Raw genomic sequence first — 19,144 nt, 5'->3', positions numbered from 1 at the left:
ATGGACGGAGTGGGGAGGTCCTTGGACTTTCCACAGGGCAGGGAACCCTGACTGCTCTTTGGACTGGAGAGGGAGGGGGGAGAGGAGTGGGGAGAGGAGGAGAAGGGTGGGAGGAGGGGGAGGGAAATGGGAGGCTGGGAGGAGGCAGAAACTGTTTTCTTTTTCTCAATAAAAAATTAAAAAAAAAAAAAAGAAAGTGAAGAGAAAGGCTTATTTCACCGTTTTTCTCCCTAAATAAGCTGGTCTTAGCTGGGTCTGATGGCTCAGAACTATAAATTTTAGCTCCTTAGGAGGCTTAAGCAAGAAAAAATCAAGGTCAAAGTTTGTATGGATGAAGCAGGGAGTTCAAGGATACCCTAGTCAACTTTGTGAGACCTTGTCTCAAAATAAAAAGTAAAAATAACGTTGTGAATCTATCTTGGTGGCAGAACACCTGTCCAGACGGAAGACTTGGGCTCAGTCTTCACTTCTGCCAACAGACATGAAGCAAATGTCTCTATCCCTGACAGCATACATATACAGCTGACCACATTTAAATCTTTTCCTATACACAGATTTATTTGGAAAGTAATCCAAACATTTTCTTGCAATAAAAACAAACACGACCCAGAAAAAATAAAATAAAAACCCCTGATAAAAATCTTAAGACAAAGTATATGTATCTAATTAGCTTTATTTTGGAACATTGTACAAACTCCAGTCTAAAAAAAAAAAAATGTAGTGGTCATTGAGTTACACAGTGAGAAATGGAAGACAGACCACAGGCCAACTGTCATTTTGAGCTATGCTTTAATTACATGTTTCTAAATATACTAACTGGCTCGTCTGTTGCTTATTTTTCTCCTTCATTTTTCTGAGACAGACAAAATACATGATCTATTGCTTTTATTTATTTTTTCTTTTTAAATGACCTGGGACTTGGACAGTAATGTAAAACTAAAAACCAGAGAGAACACGCAAAAATAAGTCATTTCAAGTTAGAGACAATGCATTTTCTCATTTATTCAAATTCACTGCAGGAAGTAAACACTAAAAGATTAAAAAAACAAAACAAAAAATTCACACTGCAGTATGTACAATTCATGATACCATATGAAGAAATTAAATTTCTAATAAAAATGGCAAATTATGTTACCAAGCGGATTGCATCAAAACTGGTTGCAAACCCCAGAATTCAAACCATGAATGGTACTGTGCCTGTAGGAACACTGGCTGTAATGTTTCCAATGGGATTTTAAGATTGGTGAAGTTCTGTGAATGCTTATGTTGAAAGTGGTTGTTGTTTTTGTTTTTTTTTTTTTAAATTAAGACCCCTGGATTGAAAGCACATTCTCCCACAAAGTTTAAGCCACAGAAGTCATGTCCAGAAATGGAATACTGTCGTGTTGGGATGAACGTCTGATCTGACTTGGTAAGACATTTTTTTTTGCCAAATGCACAGATGCACAGGGTTCCCCATGCACTTTTCATGCAGCAGGTAATCACAACTTAAATAAAAGTTTATTTTATACATTTGTCCAGACTTGCAACTGTATACATACATGCACAATTTTTTTAAACCTGTCTGATTATATTTACACTTATACATGGAATATACAGAACGAAAGAAATTAAAAGGTTTTTCTGTTGCATTAGAACGATACAAAATATGTATTTTTTTCATTAAGGAAATCACTATTTACATTACTTTTAAAAACCAATTTTAACATCTTCATTTAACAAGTCAATATATATATATATATATACACATTTTATATATATATATAGAAAATATATATTCTTACCAGTTTATCCCTCTGTAAGATGTGCAGAGAATAAACAGGTAGTGCTACCTTACTGATGTCAGTGAGAGCTGCAGTCCCCTGTCACAAATGACTTTATTAGGAAGAAATTGCCTAGATATCGAAAACAGTCCTTGAAAATGTGGATGTGTGCATATCTGAATCTACATATGCATAAACAAAGGAAACTGGAGGATGTATGCCCTTTCTCTTCATTAAGATTACTCTAAACTCACCGTGTGGGTATTCTCTAGTAAGTCAGAACAGCATTCCTTATAGTCATATTTACTTCTGTATTACATATTCCCATTCCAACAAAAACAAACAAAACAAAGCAAAGGTGGCTCTGGACGGTTCCCTGACCTAAGTGCTGCGTCACTGTAAGAAGCCCAATGCCTCCAACTGAGGATGAACACCAGCATCCTACAACAGATTTCTAAGGCCCCAACCCTTTCACAATAACCGAGAAAAATGACTTAGTGTAAAGCTTATTTATATAGTGTAGACAATGAGATTGTCACAGTATGGACATGGAGTAAAGTATCTTCACTGGCCAGTGGAATTTCTCATAGCCGAATAAGCATAGGCCTTCCTCTCCCCCTGTGAAGCATAATATACACTCCGGTTACCATAGAACATATCCATTAACTATTTACAAATCATCTTGAGAAAAAAAAATAAGCATTTAGAATTTTAGATAATTAAGAAATAATGTCCATTTGCAATATAAAAAATCTTAGAAACAGCTTCAAGTACATACAACAACTTCAAATAAACTTCCTCCTACTTAATTACAGAGTACACAATAATTTTTTGATTAAGTCGGTTGCTAACCTGGTTCAAGACCGAAAGGAAAATATTGTCTGGTGGGTGAACTGTGGGCTGTAAAATTGAACTCAAAACCCAACCTGTTTTAGGGTCAAAATTCCATGTGGCTCAATTACACAGTAAGATCTTCCAAGACAGTACCAGTGTTTACTTTCAATACGTCTAGAATGAGTTGGTGCCATGAAGTGACCGTGTAGGTTCTGTCATGGAAAGGTGCCCTGTGATTTGTTTCCAGAAAATCTGAGTTTAATGTGTTTCTTGGGTTTAAACTGCTATCTTCATAAGCACTGTTCTGCAGAAGATGGTCTGAAGAGAAGGGAAGGATGTATTCAGGAGAAGTTTCCCAACCATCCTGGGATCACCTGAGTTTGCTAAGTGGCCCTGTTATTCCATCCCTAAGGCTAATTAAGTCGATGTTACTAATTAGAACAAATAAATAATCACAGATTTTTCCTGAGATGTTGGCCCAGATAGGAAAATTGTCCCCTCTACCTGATTTTTTTTGTCATAAAAAGTATATTCTGAACCTGATTTCCAAAGATACAACAGCAATATAGCAACTACAATATTGCAAATTTTGAGTTGATGTGTGACTGTATTGGGGGAAAATATAGGCATCAAATAGTTTCTTTAACGTTCCATGTTCTGGCAAAGTTGTAAGCCGTGGTTTTTAAACACATACAGAACATGTAAAGATGCAGGCTCGAGCCTCCCAAGTCCAGCAGAGACCCTGTTCTGTAGACCTGAGATGCTGCCTAGCAATCTGCTCCAGATGGTCCTAATGCAGTTTCTGTGCCCAGGATTAAGAAATCCTGGTCCTAAGATTTCCAGGTACCACAGGAATGGTGAGGAGTAACTCTCACAAGAGATGGTGAAAACCGTCTGAAGAAAATTTGTTTTGCTTTTGTTAAAAACTATTTCTAAGTAATCAATTGTTCAGGCAACTGCCTGAGGATGAACATTGCCTTCCTGAAATTTGCAAAAGGAGGAGGTATTAATTTAGTAGTCAAGATATAAAAAATGGAAATCTGCCTTTTATTGTTAGGGATCTATTAAACTCCCCTCAATTGTAATCAACTTTTACTAAATAGTACAAGGTTTAAAGAAATACATATTGAAAAGGTCTGGGGTGGGGCAGACAATGGGAATCTCAAAACTTGTTCCAAGAGTTAAAAAGAATTTTTGTTTAGCAAAAAGTGAAAAATGCAAGCATTCCTTTTCCTTACTTTTGGACTGAGGAGATGTGACTCAGCACAAGGCTTCTGTGTTTCTCTTCATTTGATTATCTTTCAAATAGTTAACAATTTGGACTTTAAAAACACGCTATGGAGGCTGACTTCGGAGATGCGGAATGAAGTACCCTAATAAAGAGAGCAAGCAAACTGCATCAATCCACTCTTGATGGAGTTTTGCATTCTAACGTATGCCTCAGATTTATGATTATAAAAGAGTTCCATTCATAGGCTACTCAGTTGTTATCTGACACATACAGAAGCAGTAAACAACCAACTTCTAGTTCAATAGCTTCCTCAGGACATCTAATGTTTAAGCAAAAATTAGTATGCATATTTAAACATCACCAGGAACCAATACTCTCAAAATGAAGAAGTTTCAATTATACCATGCTTTTCTCAAATCATGCTCTTATTTATACAGATCTCAAGTTCATACTGATTAATTTTAAAAAGATCCAAAGTGATATGGCAGGTACGCGTTATTCCGATTCTTTTTTTATCGAGAGCACGCTTCCCAGAAGTCCATAAACTTCTCCGTTTGTACTGTGTGGGCGGGAAGCATTATTTCCCATATGGCTATTGTAAGGGCTTCTTAGATTGAAGAAGGAGCCTTCAGTTGCCGCTGCAGGAAGCAGCTCTTCTTTGACTGTAACCTGTGAGACACTCTCAGCAGAGGAAGGCCCCCTCCAGAGTTCTTTGTCCTGTGTTTCCCGAGTGGTAACAGAATTGCCTCCTTTCTGGAGCATGTAATAGAGGATGGGATTGGTTTTGGTCAGTCTTGGGGAGTCTTTCTCGTATTCATTCTTATCCATATCTGTGATGACCCACTTAATGGGTCCCTTCTCGTTGGGCATGGGCATGGAACACCCATTCAAAAGCCCAGGTTCTGGTCTGGACCCCACACAGCCCAAGTGCTCTGGGAAAGGAGGGCTCAGCGGAGTTTTTACCACTCCCGGGTATGAAAATGTCCTATTATCCACACAACTGCTGGGCTGAGGGGAACTATACATCAGTCCGTTTAAAGAAGAAATGCCGAATTCCGGTTTGCTACTGGGCACACTGTTTTTGTGTCCTTTCTTTTTATTGTCGATGACCGAGTTACTCCTGTGCGGGGACAAATCGCGCACACAGTTCTCTGAGAGAAGCAGCTGTTTCAGAACATTGAAGCTTTTGCTCTCTCTGGCCCAACTCCTGTGTTCACTCTCACTGGCTGAACTGTGACCCGCAGGGTATTTATACTCAAGATCATTTCGGCTAACTTTCAGCTCTTCCTGATTAAGCAAGGACCCATAGAGCACTTCCGGGGCGTGGTGATTACTGGCGGTCTCTACTGCACTATTTTTCATTTTTTTAAACGGATTTTCTAGTGGCTCCGTATAAAGCTTCCTTTTCTTGGGGACCATGCAAAAGTTCTTCGACTCCAGGGGTGTCAGCTCACTATTTCTGTGACTCCGGTCCTGCTCTTCTGTTGGGTAACTCTCTTGATTCTGTCTCAGCAACCGACTTAACAGACCATTCTTGGAGAAAGAAAAATCCTGAGGTGAGGAAGGCTCCGATTTCAAGTCCTCGGATATGGGTAAGGCAGCTGTACTCCTCCGCATGGTGGGAGTGGCGCCTAAGAACGCGGCGCTCTTAGCATCGTGGTTTAAATGCGCACTTGCGTTGTGAAGCTGGAAGTCATCACAAGGCTCGGATTTGATTTTCACCATCAGTATTTGATCACTTCCAGATCTCTCCGGATGCTCCTGAGTAGGCTCGTCTCGCAAAGGAACTTTCTCTTTTTTTTCGTTCTTCCCTTTGCTGGAATTTCCCAGGAGCAACTGGAGGACCGTGCGTCTTTCCAGCAGATTTTCTATCTCACAACCAGGAAGTGCCGGATCAGGTCCCACTGGCTGACTGCTGAAGGCTTTGTTTTCTTCAACTGCATGTGTTTTATTTGAGAGCAGAGGGCTATTTAACCTATCAATCACACTGAGAGGTTTCTCTGTGTTTCCACTTAGCAGTTGTTTGCTGGGTCTGAGCTCTTCCGCGGGCATGGAAGACTGGGCCAAATTTTGTAACAGTTTACTGGCACTAAACGTGGTCGAATTTTGTGCACTCTCACTTGGGGCTGGTTTCTCAGCGGGCGATTCTTTGCTTTTGGTGAGGTCCATCAAGTGGCCAGCCACAGGATTCGTTAGTTTTGAAGTGGGGGTACTGCAGGCATATGGCGGGGAATTCCACCTGATGACCAGGGAGGGCTGCGAGAGATTGATGGGAGACTCGGCTTTGGCGGCTGTGTGCAGTGGTGGAGTACTCACCGGGGTAGTCCTGTTGGGACCGGGGCTTTCAATGACAGAAGTCCTTGTATAATTCTGCGGATTGAACTTAGTCACATCACAGTGGACTTCCTGAGGGCTGGCATTCCTTTCAACATTTTCTTCACTTTTATGGCCAAGTAGCAGCTGAAGAAGAGTGACCTTCTGGTGGGAATTCAGCTTGGAATTTTTTGAGGTATCTTGATCTTCTTTGATATCCACACCAGGGACCTTGGGATCCCAGGTGTTTAGCAAGGACTGTGTGAGGTTCTCAAGAGACACGGGTCTGTCGGCGTCTGGCTTTTCGATGCGGTGTTTGCAGGACAAGTCTATGGGAACGCAGTTGGAGTAGGAGCTTTCGTCTCCGCTGCTGTCGTCGGTGAAGCTGGGGTTGTTATCGGAGTACTCGTCAATCGTAGTGGGTGTGCCACTCTCCTCGAACCGACTGCCTCTCTCGCTCTGGCTGTGCCCGTTCATTGGCGTGGGGATGGTCTGGCTCTTGAGCAGGTGTAAGAGCAAACTGTTATTAGCGGCTTGCTTTACGTTGTTCTTTTCCAGTGGGGTTTTATAGCCCGTGCTTTTGGGGGAAGACGGAACAACGCCCATTGGATTCTGAAACGATGTTGCGTTATTCTTGCTAGCCACCGGTTTGCTTGATGACGAGGTTCTGGCCTGTCCATTGAGATGGCCGGACACCCCTTTGGGGAGCTGGAAACTGCTGATCTCCTTCTGACCATTTTCTTGCAATCTGGCCATGGCAGCGAGCCTTTCACTTGCTGCTTGGTGTGCATTCTGGGTTTTTAGAGCATGCTCCCGCGAGTACTGCTGCAGGTGAGCTTCGCTCGAAAGGAGCAGCGCTAACTGGCTGCAGGCAACACTAGGCTTGGGGGAGGTGGCAGGACTAGCCCTTTTTTCCACCATGCTGGCAACAGCCTGTAATCTCGCCGCACATGACAAGGGTTCACTCATGACCTTTGCCCCACTTTGTCCGACGTGATGAGGGGACTCCACGAAGCTGTCTCTGATGAGGTTTTTAGTCACATCAGGGAGGGTGGGACCTGACTTTTGATCCTTGGTTTTACTTTTCTTCAGCAGCGTTTTTAAGTGACTCGAGGCCACGCCGTAGCACCTTAAATCCTTTTCCACTTTTAAGGAATCGTGACTGAGGGCATATCCTTGCTCTTTGAGGCTCTGTCTAATTTGCTGTGACAGAGCAACAGTCTGGAGCCTCGAGCTGAATGACTGCAGCAAAGAGGCCAGTAGCGTGCTATCCTGTTTGCCTTTGGGCACATTCTCCACCATGCCAGCCAGCAAAGCTTCCTTCTTCACGTTTAAATTCACGATGGAATCAGACAGCCTCTTCCGCTTTGCCGCGTTCCAGTCCTCGGAAGACTGCAGCAGTCTGGCTTTTTTGAGGTGCAGCATGCCGGATCCCTGGTATGTGTGTGTATTGAGCGTGGGACCATTGCTTTGACAGGTGGGGAAGGCACTGCCAGAAAGGTTAAAGTTCTGGTCTTCTTCGTTGTGGCCGGCAGACTTTTTGTCAAGGGCAGTACCTGATCCCCCGGCTGCCTGATGCATTAGTAATCCTTCTAGGTAAGTTAAAACAATAGAATCCTGATGCACATCAGAGCCAAGCTCTTCTCCATGAGTCATGTTCAATACAAGTGTTCACAGGGGCGTGGCTTCTAGTCACTTTGAAGATGCTTCCTTTCACCGGCAAGACCCAACTTCAGGAAGTCAATGTCAGTCGGTCACCTTCACTAGCGCTCAAAGAGGGATGTGCTGTTACATTCTGACCGGGATGTCGTCTGGCAGTGACAGGTAAGAGGCAGGCAAACTCCAATGCAGACCCCAGCACTGATCAGCAGCTAGGCAAGGAGCAGCTGGAACTCCCTCCTTACACAGAGGTATGTAGTGGCACGCAGGCAGCCCTTCTCAGGGACTATACTGTTGGTCTTTCTTCATCGTTTGTTGCTTACCAAATGTACGTGTCAGTATCTAAAATTAAATAAATAGAAACAGTTAAGGAGGTACAGAACCAGAATCTTGCTTATTACCTACAAGGAATAAAATATAGCATGAGTTTATGCATAGAAATTATACATGGATACTAAACACATATACATATGACAGCCACATCCATTTGATAAGTGATTTGTAGGTAAGGAGCCTTAAACATACTCCATTGCAACTGAAGGAGGAGATAAGAGTTTGTGAGCATCTATGCAATTATTCATAGGAGAGTTTGCAAACACGCCCCAACGTTGTACAGAATATTCACTTACCTGTCTCATTGTTTATTTCCTCCCTTACCAGAAGAACTAGATGACAGGCTAATAATAATCATTTCCTAAATCAGAGAGCACACTGAATGTGTAGCTTAACCTCAGGAACAACAACAACAAAACAACATATAAAAACTCCGGCAGTATGAGGCCCACTATGCTAACTGTAACTAGCACACATAACATACTAGATATGAAACTTTATATATTAATCCTTGAAAAGAAAATAACCATAAAAACACATGCCTGGATACACGTTCTTGCCCTCTGAAGTACGGATAAATGAGAACCTAAAAGACTGAGGTCACCACTTGGAAACTGCACGCTATAACCTCATCTGGACTGCACAGCAGAACAGCGGGAAAAGGCATCCCGAGGATTCACTCTGCTCCTTTCACGGCTCAAGCTCTCCAATTCCAATCTGCACAACAATCTGCTTTAGAACCACCTTGGAAGGATATAAAAACAGGGTCTGTGATAGGGAACACTAACACTGGGTAAGGTGAGCCTGTGCCCACATTTCTAGACTAGTCTCAGAATAAAGTCCTTTTCTCCCTACCCCTTCGATTTCCTTTTATATCCCCAATAAATACTGAGACATTTAAGAAGTGATTCAGAAAGTATTGTAAGATTGCTTTAAATTTTTAAGAAGAAAATTAAAAGAAAAAAAATTCTTTAAAAATAGTTTTTGCCCAAATTATCAGAAAAGTTGATGAAGGAAGGGTTCCCATTGGATGAATTGGAATCTGAGTACAGAGATGCCTAACCCCTGGCCACGAACGACAATGACTTGTATATGCCACTCCTTGACTAATAAGTTCAGATAGTTTCATATCAGGTGGTTGTTCTCAAACTCAAGGGTAAAATGAGCAGACAATGCAGTTCTGAAGATGACAAGAAATTTATCTTGTTGTCTTAAAGCCGGAATCTCCATGCCCCCCATCTTTCAGACTTCCAAGATGTTGAGCAGCCCAAATGCATGTGAGACAAGAGTTACATCAAGTGGGAAAAGACTGAAGGTGGATGCATGACAAAAAGAAGTTGTAAGGAAAGAGATGATGTGAAAATGAGATCATTTATTCAGCTGGTTACTACAGTTACAGTTACTCTAAAAATGAAAAATATCAATTATAAGAAAAGAATGGTTTCTGACTTTTATGCAGAATAATTAGATGTTAAAAGTTCTCAAAGTAATACATTCTGGACAGAAGATAAAAAATATTAAATTATGATCTTTGTTTAATAAAAACTTTTAAATATGGGTACAAAAGTAGGACTTGCAGCTTTTTTGCATTCTGAAAGATGATGCCGCAGAGTGGATTGCACAATGGCTCTGCAGATGGCTTTTAATGGTGAAGACATTTCAGGATTGCCTCACTTTGCACGGGAATCAATTATTTTCCTTTTGTCTTTTTAAGCACAGTGAATTGCTGTGGTGGTTAATCTTGTCATCTTGGTGCAATTGAGAAACACCTAGATTAGTGAAGCCCATCCCTGGGTGTACCTGTGAGAACATTTCCAGAGAGGATTAACTATGCGGGGAGAGCCACCGTGGATGTGGGCAACACTATCCCATAGTCAAGGAACCCAGGTTGGAAAAAAGTGGGGAAAAAAGGATTACCAAGCATAGATTCTGCGCCTGTCCGCCATGATGGGAGGGGCCCTCCAACTGGAAGACGGAAACCTTTGCAAGTGTGAGCTACAGAAGCCTAAATCTTTCTATTCTGAAGTTGTTTAGCGCTGTTATTTCAACACAGAGTCATCAAAAAGTCTCATACTGCTCCTACAGCAGCAAAATGGCCAAAGCACAAAGAAGAAGAAGAAGGAGAAGGAGAAGGAGAAGAAGGAGAAGAGGAGGAAGAGGAGGAAAATTTATAAGAATGCATAAAAGGCTCCAATGAAAATTTATCTGTATATAAATATTAATGTATATATACCTATATACAAAAATGAAAGTAAAATACAATATTGTGCTCCATTATAACCACATTCCTAAGCTGGAGATGCAGTTCAGTGTTGAATCCTTGCTTCAAATGTACAATGCGCAGTCCAAGGCGTTGGGTTTGATCTTTGATAGCACATATAAACAGACATACACACAAACACACTGGTAGCTGTAACTTAAAAAAAGAATTTCATGTAATATAATCCTTATTATCAATTAATAACTTTTAAATAAGTCTTGAAAACCAAAACTGAGTCTGAAGACCATGACAGTTCTCCAGGCACTAATTCATCTCACAGAAACTCAATTCATGTCAGTTCTTCAATATTAAAACTGTAAAGAAAACCCTGCCTTCTTTAATTTAAAAATTGTTTGTAAATACCTTTTAGATCTTCCAGACCTTTCTCATGAAAAAAAAATCATTGGGTATTTTTAGTATGTAGTAGAAAGAACAGCATTTCTGAGAGAATTCTAAAAAAATAAAAACAATGAAAAAAATTTATGGAATCTTGATCATATGATTAGACAGATATTTCAACACAGAGTGTTTTAATGAAAAACCTATTAATGTTTTAACTGTAAGAGTATATTTTCAAAAATGTATCTTGGTATTTAACAAAATACTTGAAAAGGATTAAGTTTAGCTCAAAGTGTGTGTGTGTGTGTGTGTGTGTGTGTGTGTGTGCTTTATAAGGGATATATTAATTAAAAAAAAAAGCCAGGTGGTGGTGCATGCCTTTAATCATAGCACTTAGAGGCAGAGGCAGATGGATCTCAGTGAGTTTGAGGTCAGCCTGCAGCCTGGTCTACAAAGAGAGTTCCAGGACAGCTAGGACTATTACACAAAGAAACCTTATCTTGAAAAAACAAACAAGCAAGCAAACAAACAAACAAACAAATAAATAAATAAAATTTAAAAATGGTGTAAGTAGTTTACATGTGAGGAGATCACAAGTAGACACAATATTAATTCTTTGAAGTAATTAGATTATTTCCAAAGCAATGTTTTGTTCTCCATTTACAAATTGTTTATTAAGGAAAAGGAAACTTTGCTGAAATTTTATATTACTTCAAAACAGTAAAACCAAATACTGAGGTTGTATTTAGCTATCGAAAGATGTAGCTGAGTTCTTGTTTATGAGATTACTTTTGGTTGAAGATAAATAACAAGAACATGAGATTTCTTTCAGTAAAATTCTTCATGAAACACACACTCAAATGACTTGACACCTACCATGCCACATAGCATGCTATTTAAAGTGAGTCTAGGGAATGACTTCCAATTTTATGCATGAAAATTTCCCATTTTCTTCATGGTCAAGTCATAATTATCTGAGTATTAAATTTCAAGGAATTTCTTCATTGAAGCTTTAAAGAATATTTTGATCCTTGGCTCCAATTCCTATAACATATAGAAGGGTTCAAGGAGTACTTCCTTGTGCCACTCAATAGTAACTTCTGTGACAATAATCTACTGTGGGTTACACTTTGGGCCCTTGAGGGCTCTTTCTAGACAAAGGGGGGAAAAAAGGAAAAAAAGAATTACAGTATCTCATTAAGTATTAGTAAAAAAAAGTAGTAAGAACACCCCAAAGTCCTATTTATTTACCGAGAAAAGAAGTTTCAAGAGTTGAGAATGAAAGGGAAATGCCACACCAGGCAACACTCTGTCCAGAGGGCAGAAAGTGCGGCTCTGAGCCAGCAGCAAATAGAACTTACAGAAGAACTCAACCCGTAATTCCACAGACCAGCAAAGGAGAAAACATTGGAGATGAGGATCCTAGACTTTACTAAGGTGGGCGGCGGGGCACAGGGGGCGGGGGGACACACACGACTACAATGATTCCCTCTATAAAGTGAACCTGAGGATGTTGCTAGGAAAAAACGTTAAAAAGAGTAGACGAAGCATTCCTTTGCAGATCCTTCACAGCAGGGATGACTGGGAGGTAAAAGCATAAGCCCAAAATCCAGTTCTCAGTTATTTCTCATCAAAATGTGCATCCTTTGAGGGAAGCCGAACACCAAGGTAACTTCCTTCACAGTGCTATCTTTGTCAAAAGATAGATGCTGGCTGGACAGTTTTAATAGGTAACCCCCATGAAATTATTTAAATCAGTTGCTCAAATGAGACCCTCACCCTCTGCAATTAAAATTAAGAGTCCCTCACCCAACTCCCCTGAAGGTTCACAGTTTGTATAAATGAACCACAGAGTTAGGGTAGACAAAAAATACCCACTGGCACCCAAATTGTTCTCTACTGAAAATTGGGGGGGGGGCACATTTATAGATATTTTGCTCAAGGCTACATTTGCTTCTAACTTCCAGGTCCATGGCTGGAGCTTGCCTGCTGGGGGTTTGCACAGGTTTAAAATGGTCACTTGACTTTCCCATTTAAAAAGCTTCAGGAGACATGGCTGCTTGACTAAACCTAAGCGTTCAGTGCAGACCAGGCTTAGGAGGACCTCCACAACCCTCCACGATCCCAAGCAATCTGTCAAACTGTAGTTGACACAGTAACAAGCGCTTTAACCAGCCGGGTGTTTGTCACCGAGTTGTATAGTAGACGAGACACCTTTGCTGGCTCTCTTACTGAATCCTGGAAGAAGAAAATGGTTTTGAAGTCCTCTCAATCCCCTCCAAGTTTCTTATTTCCACACATTTTATTTTCTGAAGGTCACAATATAATAAACCCGTGTTTATTTAAAAACTAAATATGAATTTACACTCACACTGGAACGTTCACTTATTTCGCCATGGTTATATAGTGAACAAGATGCAAGAAAATATTCCAGATCTTTGAGGACCCAGATAAACGCAGGGAAGATGACACAATCATCTGATAACAGAAATGAATGTGTCTAGGTTGATGTCATAAAATCCTGAGCTGTCCTCACAAGACTTGAAACAACAGAAAATAATCACTGACGAATTACTGTGGTAACACCAGTTTCTGCTCACTTTTTTTTTGAAAAGTCTAAATCTATAACAACATAGGGGGCAGCTTTTTAAGGCTTTCTTTAACATTTTCTCAAAGTAACAAGTCTCTTCTTTTAGTTTTCAAAGTTTATTTCCCAGTTTCTATCAAAGTAATGAGTAGCATGGAAAACGAGCCCCTTTCTCTCGGCATTGCCCCTTTTTGATATTGTAAACACAGGGGCATCTTTTGAGACTAATGCATAATTTCTACTGAACTCAACTACAGCTTTTCCATCCTTAAAATAGATGATGGTACAGACAGCAGTCCAAGCTCAAGGTCACAGATCAGCAAGAAAGATCACTAGGAGAGCGGATGGAACAGCTGGCATTTGATCAGAGCTCCCCCGGTTTCCAGCACACCTTGCAGACACTGTGACTTTACTCACAGGATATAGACTGTCTTACAAATATCCCTTACATCCTGAAGACAAGATCTATATACTGTTTTTATGCGAAGCATGATTCCGCTAAATACACCGCCGCAAAGTGAGAGTAGAATTCTGTGTGTCTGAGAATTGTGGCTGCTCACATGTACAGAAGCATTTGCTTGTGTTTCTGTTTGCTGTAATTCATCTTTCTCATGTGATGATTTGAAAATAAGTTTACCTTGCATATATCATTAAACATAGCCTGCTCGCTTACAGGTCCCATCTATATGGGATTGAATCTAATATCATATTTCCCAACATCTCAGACCAGGTATAATTTCAGTTGTTGAGTAGTGGTTCTATAGGAACATCCTGTAATATTTCCATCACTATTTCCAGCATATATTTAGGAAGAAATTTTAGTTATCAATAACAATTGCTACAAAAGTGCTTTATAATGGAATCATTACCAAGGTACAATTACCTAACAAAATCACGGCCATACAAGAAACAGGGTGTAATCACAGATCTGTAGGCTAACTTCAAAGTTGTGATGCAGATTTAAGATTTAATGTAGCTGGCATGGTGGCATACACCTTGAACCCTGGAGCCTGGGAAGAGAGGTGCAGCTAGACCTCTGAGTCCACAGTCAGGCTGGTCTACACAGTAAGTTCCCGGAAAGCCACAATTACATAACAGAGACTATCTCAAATAAATAAACAAGTAAATAAATAAGAAAGACTAATGGATAATGTATAAGTTATTAGACATTAATTATTTTGATAAAAAACACAATGTATTTCTGTCAAGTAATGGAAGTTCCACTGATGAGTTCTTTTGGAAAACAAGAAAAATTCCTCATAAAACACACCATCCAAGCTGTCTTAGCGGGAACACTTATCCGTGAATGATGTGTTCCTTTTTACATATGGCCAGGGTAGAAGTGCTGACTTGCTGTGAACCGACCATAATTTTCCAGAAATGGTAAACATAATGTACCATAGCTCTTGCCAGTGCTGGCCCAGAACCCAAATCTCTTTAGATCGAAAGCTTCAGCAGGCTAGAGAAGAGGTATCAGTGGGTACAACCTACGGACGGACAGGGATAGATAGTGATGGCACTGGTAAAGGGGCGTTACCAAATACTAGCTACAGACCAAGAACACTACACGCACAGGTTCTTGGAGAAGTCCCACACCTTTAAAAATTAGCAGGTAACTGTGGCCTTCAACTGGTAAGTGGAAGCTCCTGGCACACCAGTGTTAGGCTACTTTGAGCACCTTCCTATGTATTTAAGAAACTGCTTTGTGTACTTTTCTTTGACCTCTCTTGCCTGTCTGTGCTTGTATCTCAGTGTCTGAAGTGACCTCAGTAGCCGCAGCCAGGAACTGCTAATCTGGGACAGCTTTGCTGCCTTTGGATTTGAAGTCTCTGCCATGGGGTGGCTTGCAGCTACCCGGCACCATAGCAGCTGCCACTGGGAAGCAGAGGCAGACCGGGGTCAGGTGTAGGAAGGGGGATTTAGAGGAATACTCCGGTGAGCCGCTGGAGAAACAGGAAGAGCAGTGGTCTAAGTGACACGGGTTGGGCTTTTGTGACTTCACACAGAGGGCAGAGAATACTCCTGGATGACTTTTTATTTAACAATGAAGATGATAAAAAATACTTAACTTTTACTATTTTTACACTTCAATAAAATTAATTGTGCCACCACTAAGGAGCTAACTACCCGAGCCTTATGGCAATTGTTCATCTTTTCGCTAGGCCCTTCTGTCAGTTTCCAGCAGGAGGACAGTGTGTGCAGTGGTCAAAGGCCTCTGGTGAGCACTTCACTCTTCAATTTGCTCGACTTCGAAATCGCTCTGATTTCTGCAGCAAGAGTTCTTAATATTTACATGCCGCTTTGAGTTTTTGTCTTAACTAGAGCCTTTATATAAATGGCTAATTTGTTTTATGTACACAAGGACATAATAAGCGAGCAGAGGGAAGTGCTGGTATATGGGAGAGAGAATCGTGCTCTGTGATTTTCTTCCCATGCGTCCATCTTATCCCTACTATCGCCTTCTTCTCAGACACTGGGGCCTGGTTAAAAAGAGAGACGCAGACAGGCACCTTCCCTATCCTGCCGACCAGAGGTAGCTTTTTCTCTGAGACTCCACAGCACTCAGAGGAATTCTCAGTCATCTCACTTGCAAAATTGCGTTTTTTGGTTTGTGCACGCCTGGCTCCTCAATACAGGGTAAATTCCTCAGAGGCAAGAACTAGATGTTTTCATCCTTGTGTCTCCAGGACTGGGCAGACATGCTCTTAGAATGTGCAAAAAAGTCACCTTTGGGAGTCTTAGTTTTGCTAACTATGGTGTGGGCCATCGTAACTGAGAGAGACCTCAGTGTTTAAAACGATATGGTGTCATTGTTAACATCTGCCTTCAAATTCAAGACTTGTTTCTTCTGAATATAAACTAACACAAATACAAAAGTGAGGCTGGGGTGAGGAATTTAGCTCAGTGGTGGAGTGCCGTGGAACACATACAGGGCCTTGGGCTCAGTCCATAGCAACACAAACAAACAACAATAAAAATCCCCAGAAGTAATGAAAGCTGTTTGCTTTAACCGGACATGACTGACCACTTGCTCTTCTGGCAGAGAAGCCGAAGACATACGCATTTTTTTCAATGAACAGTTTTTGATGTTGTGTCAGCCATATTAGGAAGACTCATACAAAGATCGCGTCAAGAGTAAGCATATGTTTCAAAATACTGGTACCCTGAGTTTTCCATCACTTCCCCCTTTCCAACTGTTGCCCATATAAAAAGATGAAGAGCACTCATTTGTAACTGAAATAGTATTTGTGAATTTTTTTTTTTTGGATGACGATATATCAAGGAATAAAGTTTCACACTGAAAGAGACTTGTTCTCTAAAACCAAAGAAATCATATATATTATAAAAATAATTATAATGGAGCGAAATAAGGAAACTTTTCTAAAATAAAAACCTTCTGATTTTACTGTATTAAATATAACGAAGAAAGTACTCTTCACGTCCATTTTAAATATTAAACACTGAAGTTAATATTTATTCATTAAAGAACTTAGATTCCATTTTTACCTATATATTTGGAGAGTATCAAATATTGGCTTTCACTTAGACTAAATAAAAATAGTATCTTAACCTAAAGTGATCCCACCAGAATGTGTAAAAGTGGGGCTGGAGAAATGGCATGTGTGTTAGAGCATTTGCTGTGCAAGTGTTAGGACCTGAGTTCAAATCCCAGAACCCACTTAAAAGTTGACATGTCACAGATGTGTCTGTAATCCGATCACCCCTGCAGGAGAGATAGACAGTAGAGACTATGACTCCTTGGGAATCTGTGGGCCAGGCCTTCTGGCACTCACAGCAGATAAACAGCAGAGACCTGTCTAAAGTAAAATGGAGGATGACGAGCCACACTGAGATTTTCCCCTCCCCTCCATATGCATGTTCTGGCATGTATACACCAGCATTGACAACATGAACATGGGCACACATGTGCTCACACACACACTGGACACATGCGAAGTACACACACAGAGACTAAACACACAAGCATACATGAATAGGTACGGATAAGAAAGCTACCCTTTAAGACCTAAATCAGAAAAACTAAAAACCAATTCAACAAAACCAACACAGCCCAAGCTAGGCTTCCGTGAATTCTGACAGGGATGGTGAGCATACCTCTGGTGTGCCTGTAAAACACTGGTCTGTGGGAAAACCATTTCTGGGACCTGCATTAAAAATCAAAGATCCGGGTTCACTCCCGTTGGCAGAGTCTGCAATGGCATTAAATAAAATTAAGTCTGATTTCTAAAGATCCACCAAAAGAACAAATTATTCTGTGACAGAAAGTACAGACTATTTATTCCTAATATTAGTGTTAAGTCTTACTCAAACCAGGGGCTCAAGGCTGAGAGGCTTGGGTTCAATTTCTGGGTCTTTGATTTATCAACTGTTTACCCATGGGCAAGTCAGTCATTCTTTAACGTGTTATTGTTTATAAATGCACAGAACCATCTTGGGAAGGAAATGCAGCCACACACAGTCTGGACGTAGTAGAGACATTCCGGAGGAACTCTTGTTCAGAGAATTCGCTCAACGTTGGCACCAGTGAAAAGACAAATTCTTCCTTGTACTGGTCTGCAATCGGTCCCTCGTTTTATGTATTAATTTAGTCTTTTTCTCATTTGCTTTTCTGTGTGTGTTCACACCTGTGTTGGTGCACACGCATGTGTGTCCACGGAGGTCAGAGGTCAACCTTGGGTGTTTTTTCCCTCAGGAGCCATCCATATTTTTCTTTTCTGAGACAGGGTCTTTTGCAGGACTGGGAGCTCACAATTGCTGCTCGGCCAGTGAGTCCCAGAGATCCTCCTGCCTCAGCCTCCTGGGTATGCTGTATTGCATCTGGGTGCTGAGATAAGCCAGCACACACTTTATTGACATAGCTACGTCCACAGCCCCTACTTTGGCTTTTTTTAGTTGGATCATCAGTCCTTTGGGAGTCACCGAACAAAGACAATAATTTCAAACTGTGTCTGGCCACTGACTGACCAGCTCTCTCAACCCAGAGGTCTAGGTGAGACAGTAAAAGTCTCCTGTTGGGAGAAGTCTGTTAAAGGACACTAGAAAGATGACAAATTTTCAGGTCTCTGATGGCTATAAAGTCACAATTTTTTATAAACTCTTGACTGGTCAAAATAGAGGCTTAGAAACTCCTGTGAACACCGTGTCAGGAACTATTGACCCCTACTAAGAGCTTTATCAAAAGATCTGCTTTCTATGGGCATGCTACAGCCCCATCCCCTCCTCCGAGGAAATAAGGGAGGGGGGTAATACTATTTTCCTGGATTTCCCTCAGGAGGTGGTTGGTGTCTTTCTTGCCTTCATTAACATTTTATCAGGCAAGGGTACTAAAGTTTGGAACACCTGAGCGTCTGGTTGATAACTTCAGTCAGTGGCTAAACCAAAACCAAATGAAGGTGTTTGGAATTCAAGCCTTTCGCTGTTTCAGCCAACAAAAAGTTTTCATGGCACTTGGAAAATTTAAGTTAACTTTTCCTATTTGAAAATCTTTTTCTGCTATTCTACTGTTATGTTTTTTTTTATTTTAGAAGGACTACAAAGTACAACATTGAGGACAGCAGTCTCTAGAGTCTTGACTCTGCACCTAAGTAGGCCAGCAACTCTGGTCAATGTACTGCTCTAGTTTGGGGCTTGGTTTAAGCTGTGAGAAAGGAATGATAGGATCTACTTCACACATACATATATATTCATACATATGTATATATTCATATATGTTTACTATAAATATTGACTACATTTACCTAGTAATTTCTGTTACTTATAGACGGATCACACATCATCAAGCTCGGGAACTTCTTAGGGATTTT

General features: G+C 40.8%; 1 protein-coding gene across 5 annotated transcripts in view; it reads right to left on the bottom strand.

The window, feature by feature from the left end:
• Positions 1 to 975: 975 nt before the first annotated feature.
• Nrip1 (nuclear receptor interacting protein 1) overlaps positions 976 to 19,144 on the bottom strand; it is an 84,955-nt gene continuing 66,786 nt past the window's right edge. For 4 of the 5 annotated variants that reach the window (XM_005345218.3, XM_026786828.1, XM_026786831.1 and 1 more), the window contains one exon: positions 976 to 8,142. In XM_005345218.3, the coding sequence (XP_005345275.1) occupies positions 4,324 to 7,797 (3,474 nt within the window). In that variant the 5' untranslated portion in view covers positions 7,798 to 8,142 and the 3' untranslated portion in view covers positions 976 to 4,323. Of the gene's footprint in view, positions 8,143 to 17,435; positions 17,520 to 19,144 lie in introns of those variants that run through there. The other variant, XM_026786833.1, reaches the window with a different exon arrangement.

This window comes from Microtus ochrogaster, chromosome 2 (assembly GCF_000317375.1).
Source record: "Microtus ochrogaster isolate Prairie Vole_2 chromosome 2, MicOch1.0, whole genome shotgun sequence".
NCBI lineage: Eukaryota > Metazoa > Chordata > Mammalia > Rodentia > Cricetidae > Microtus > Microtus ochrogaster.
Note: the sequence above shows the minus strand (reverse complement) of the source record. Positions and strands in the feature narration are given on the sequence as shown.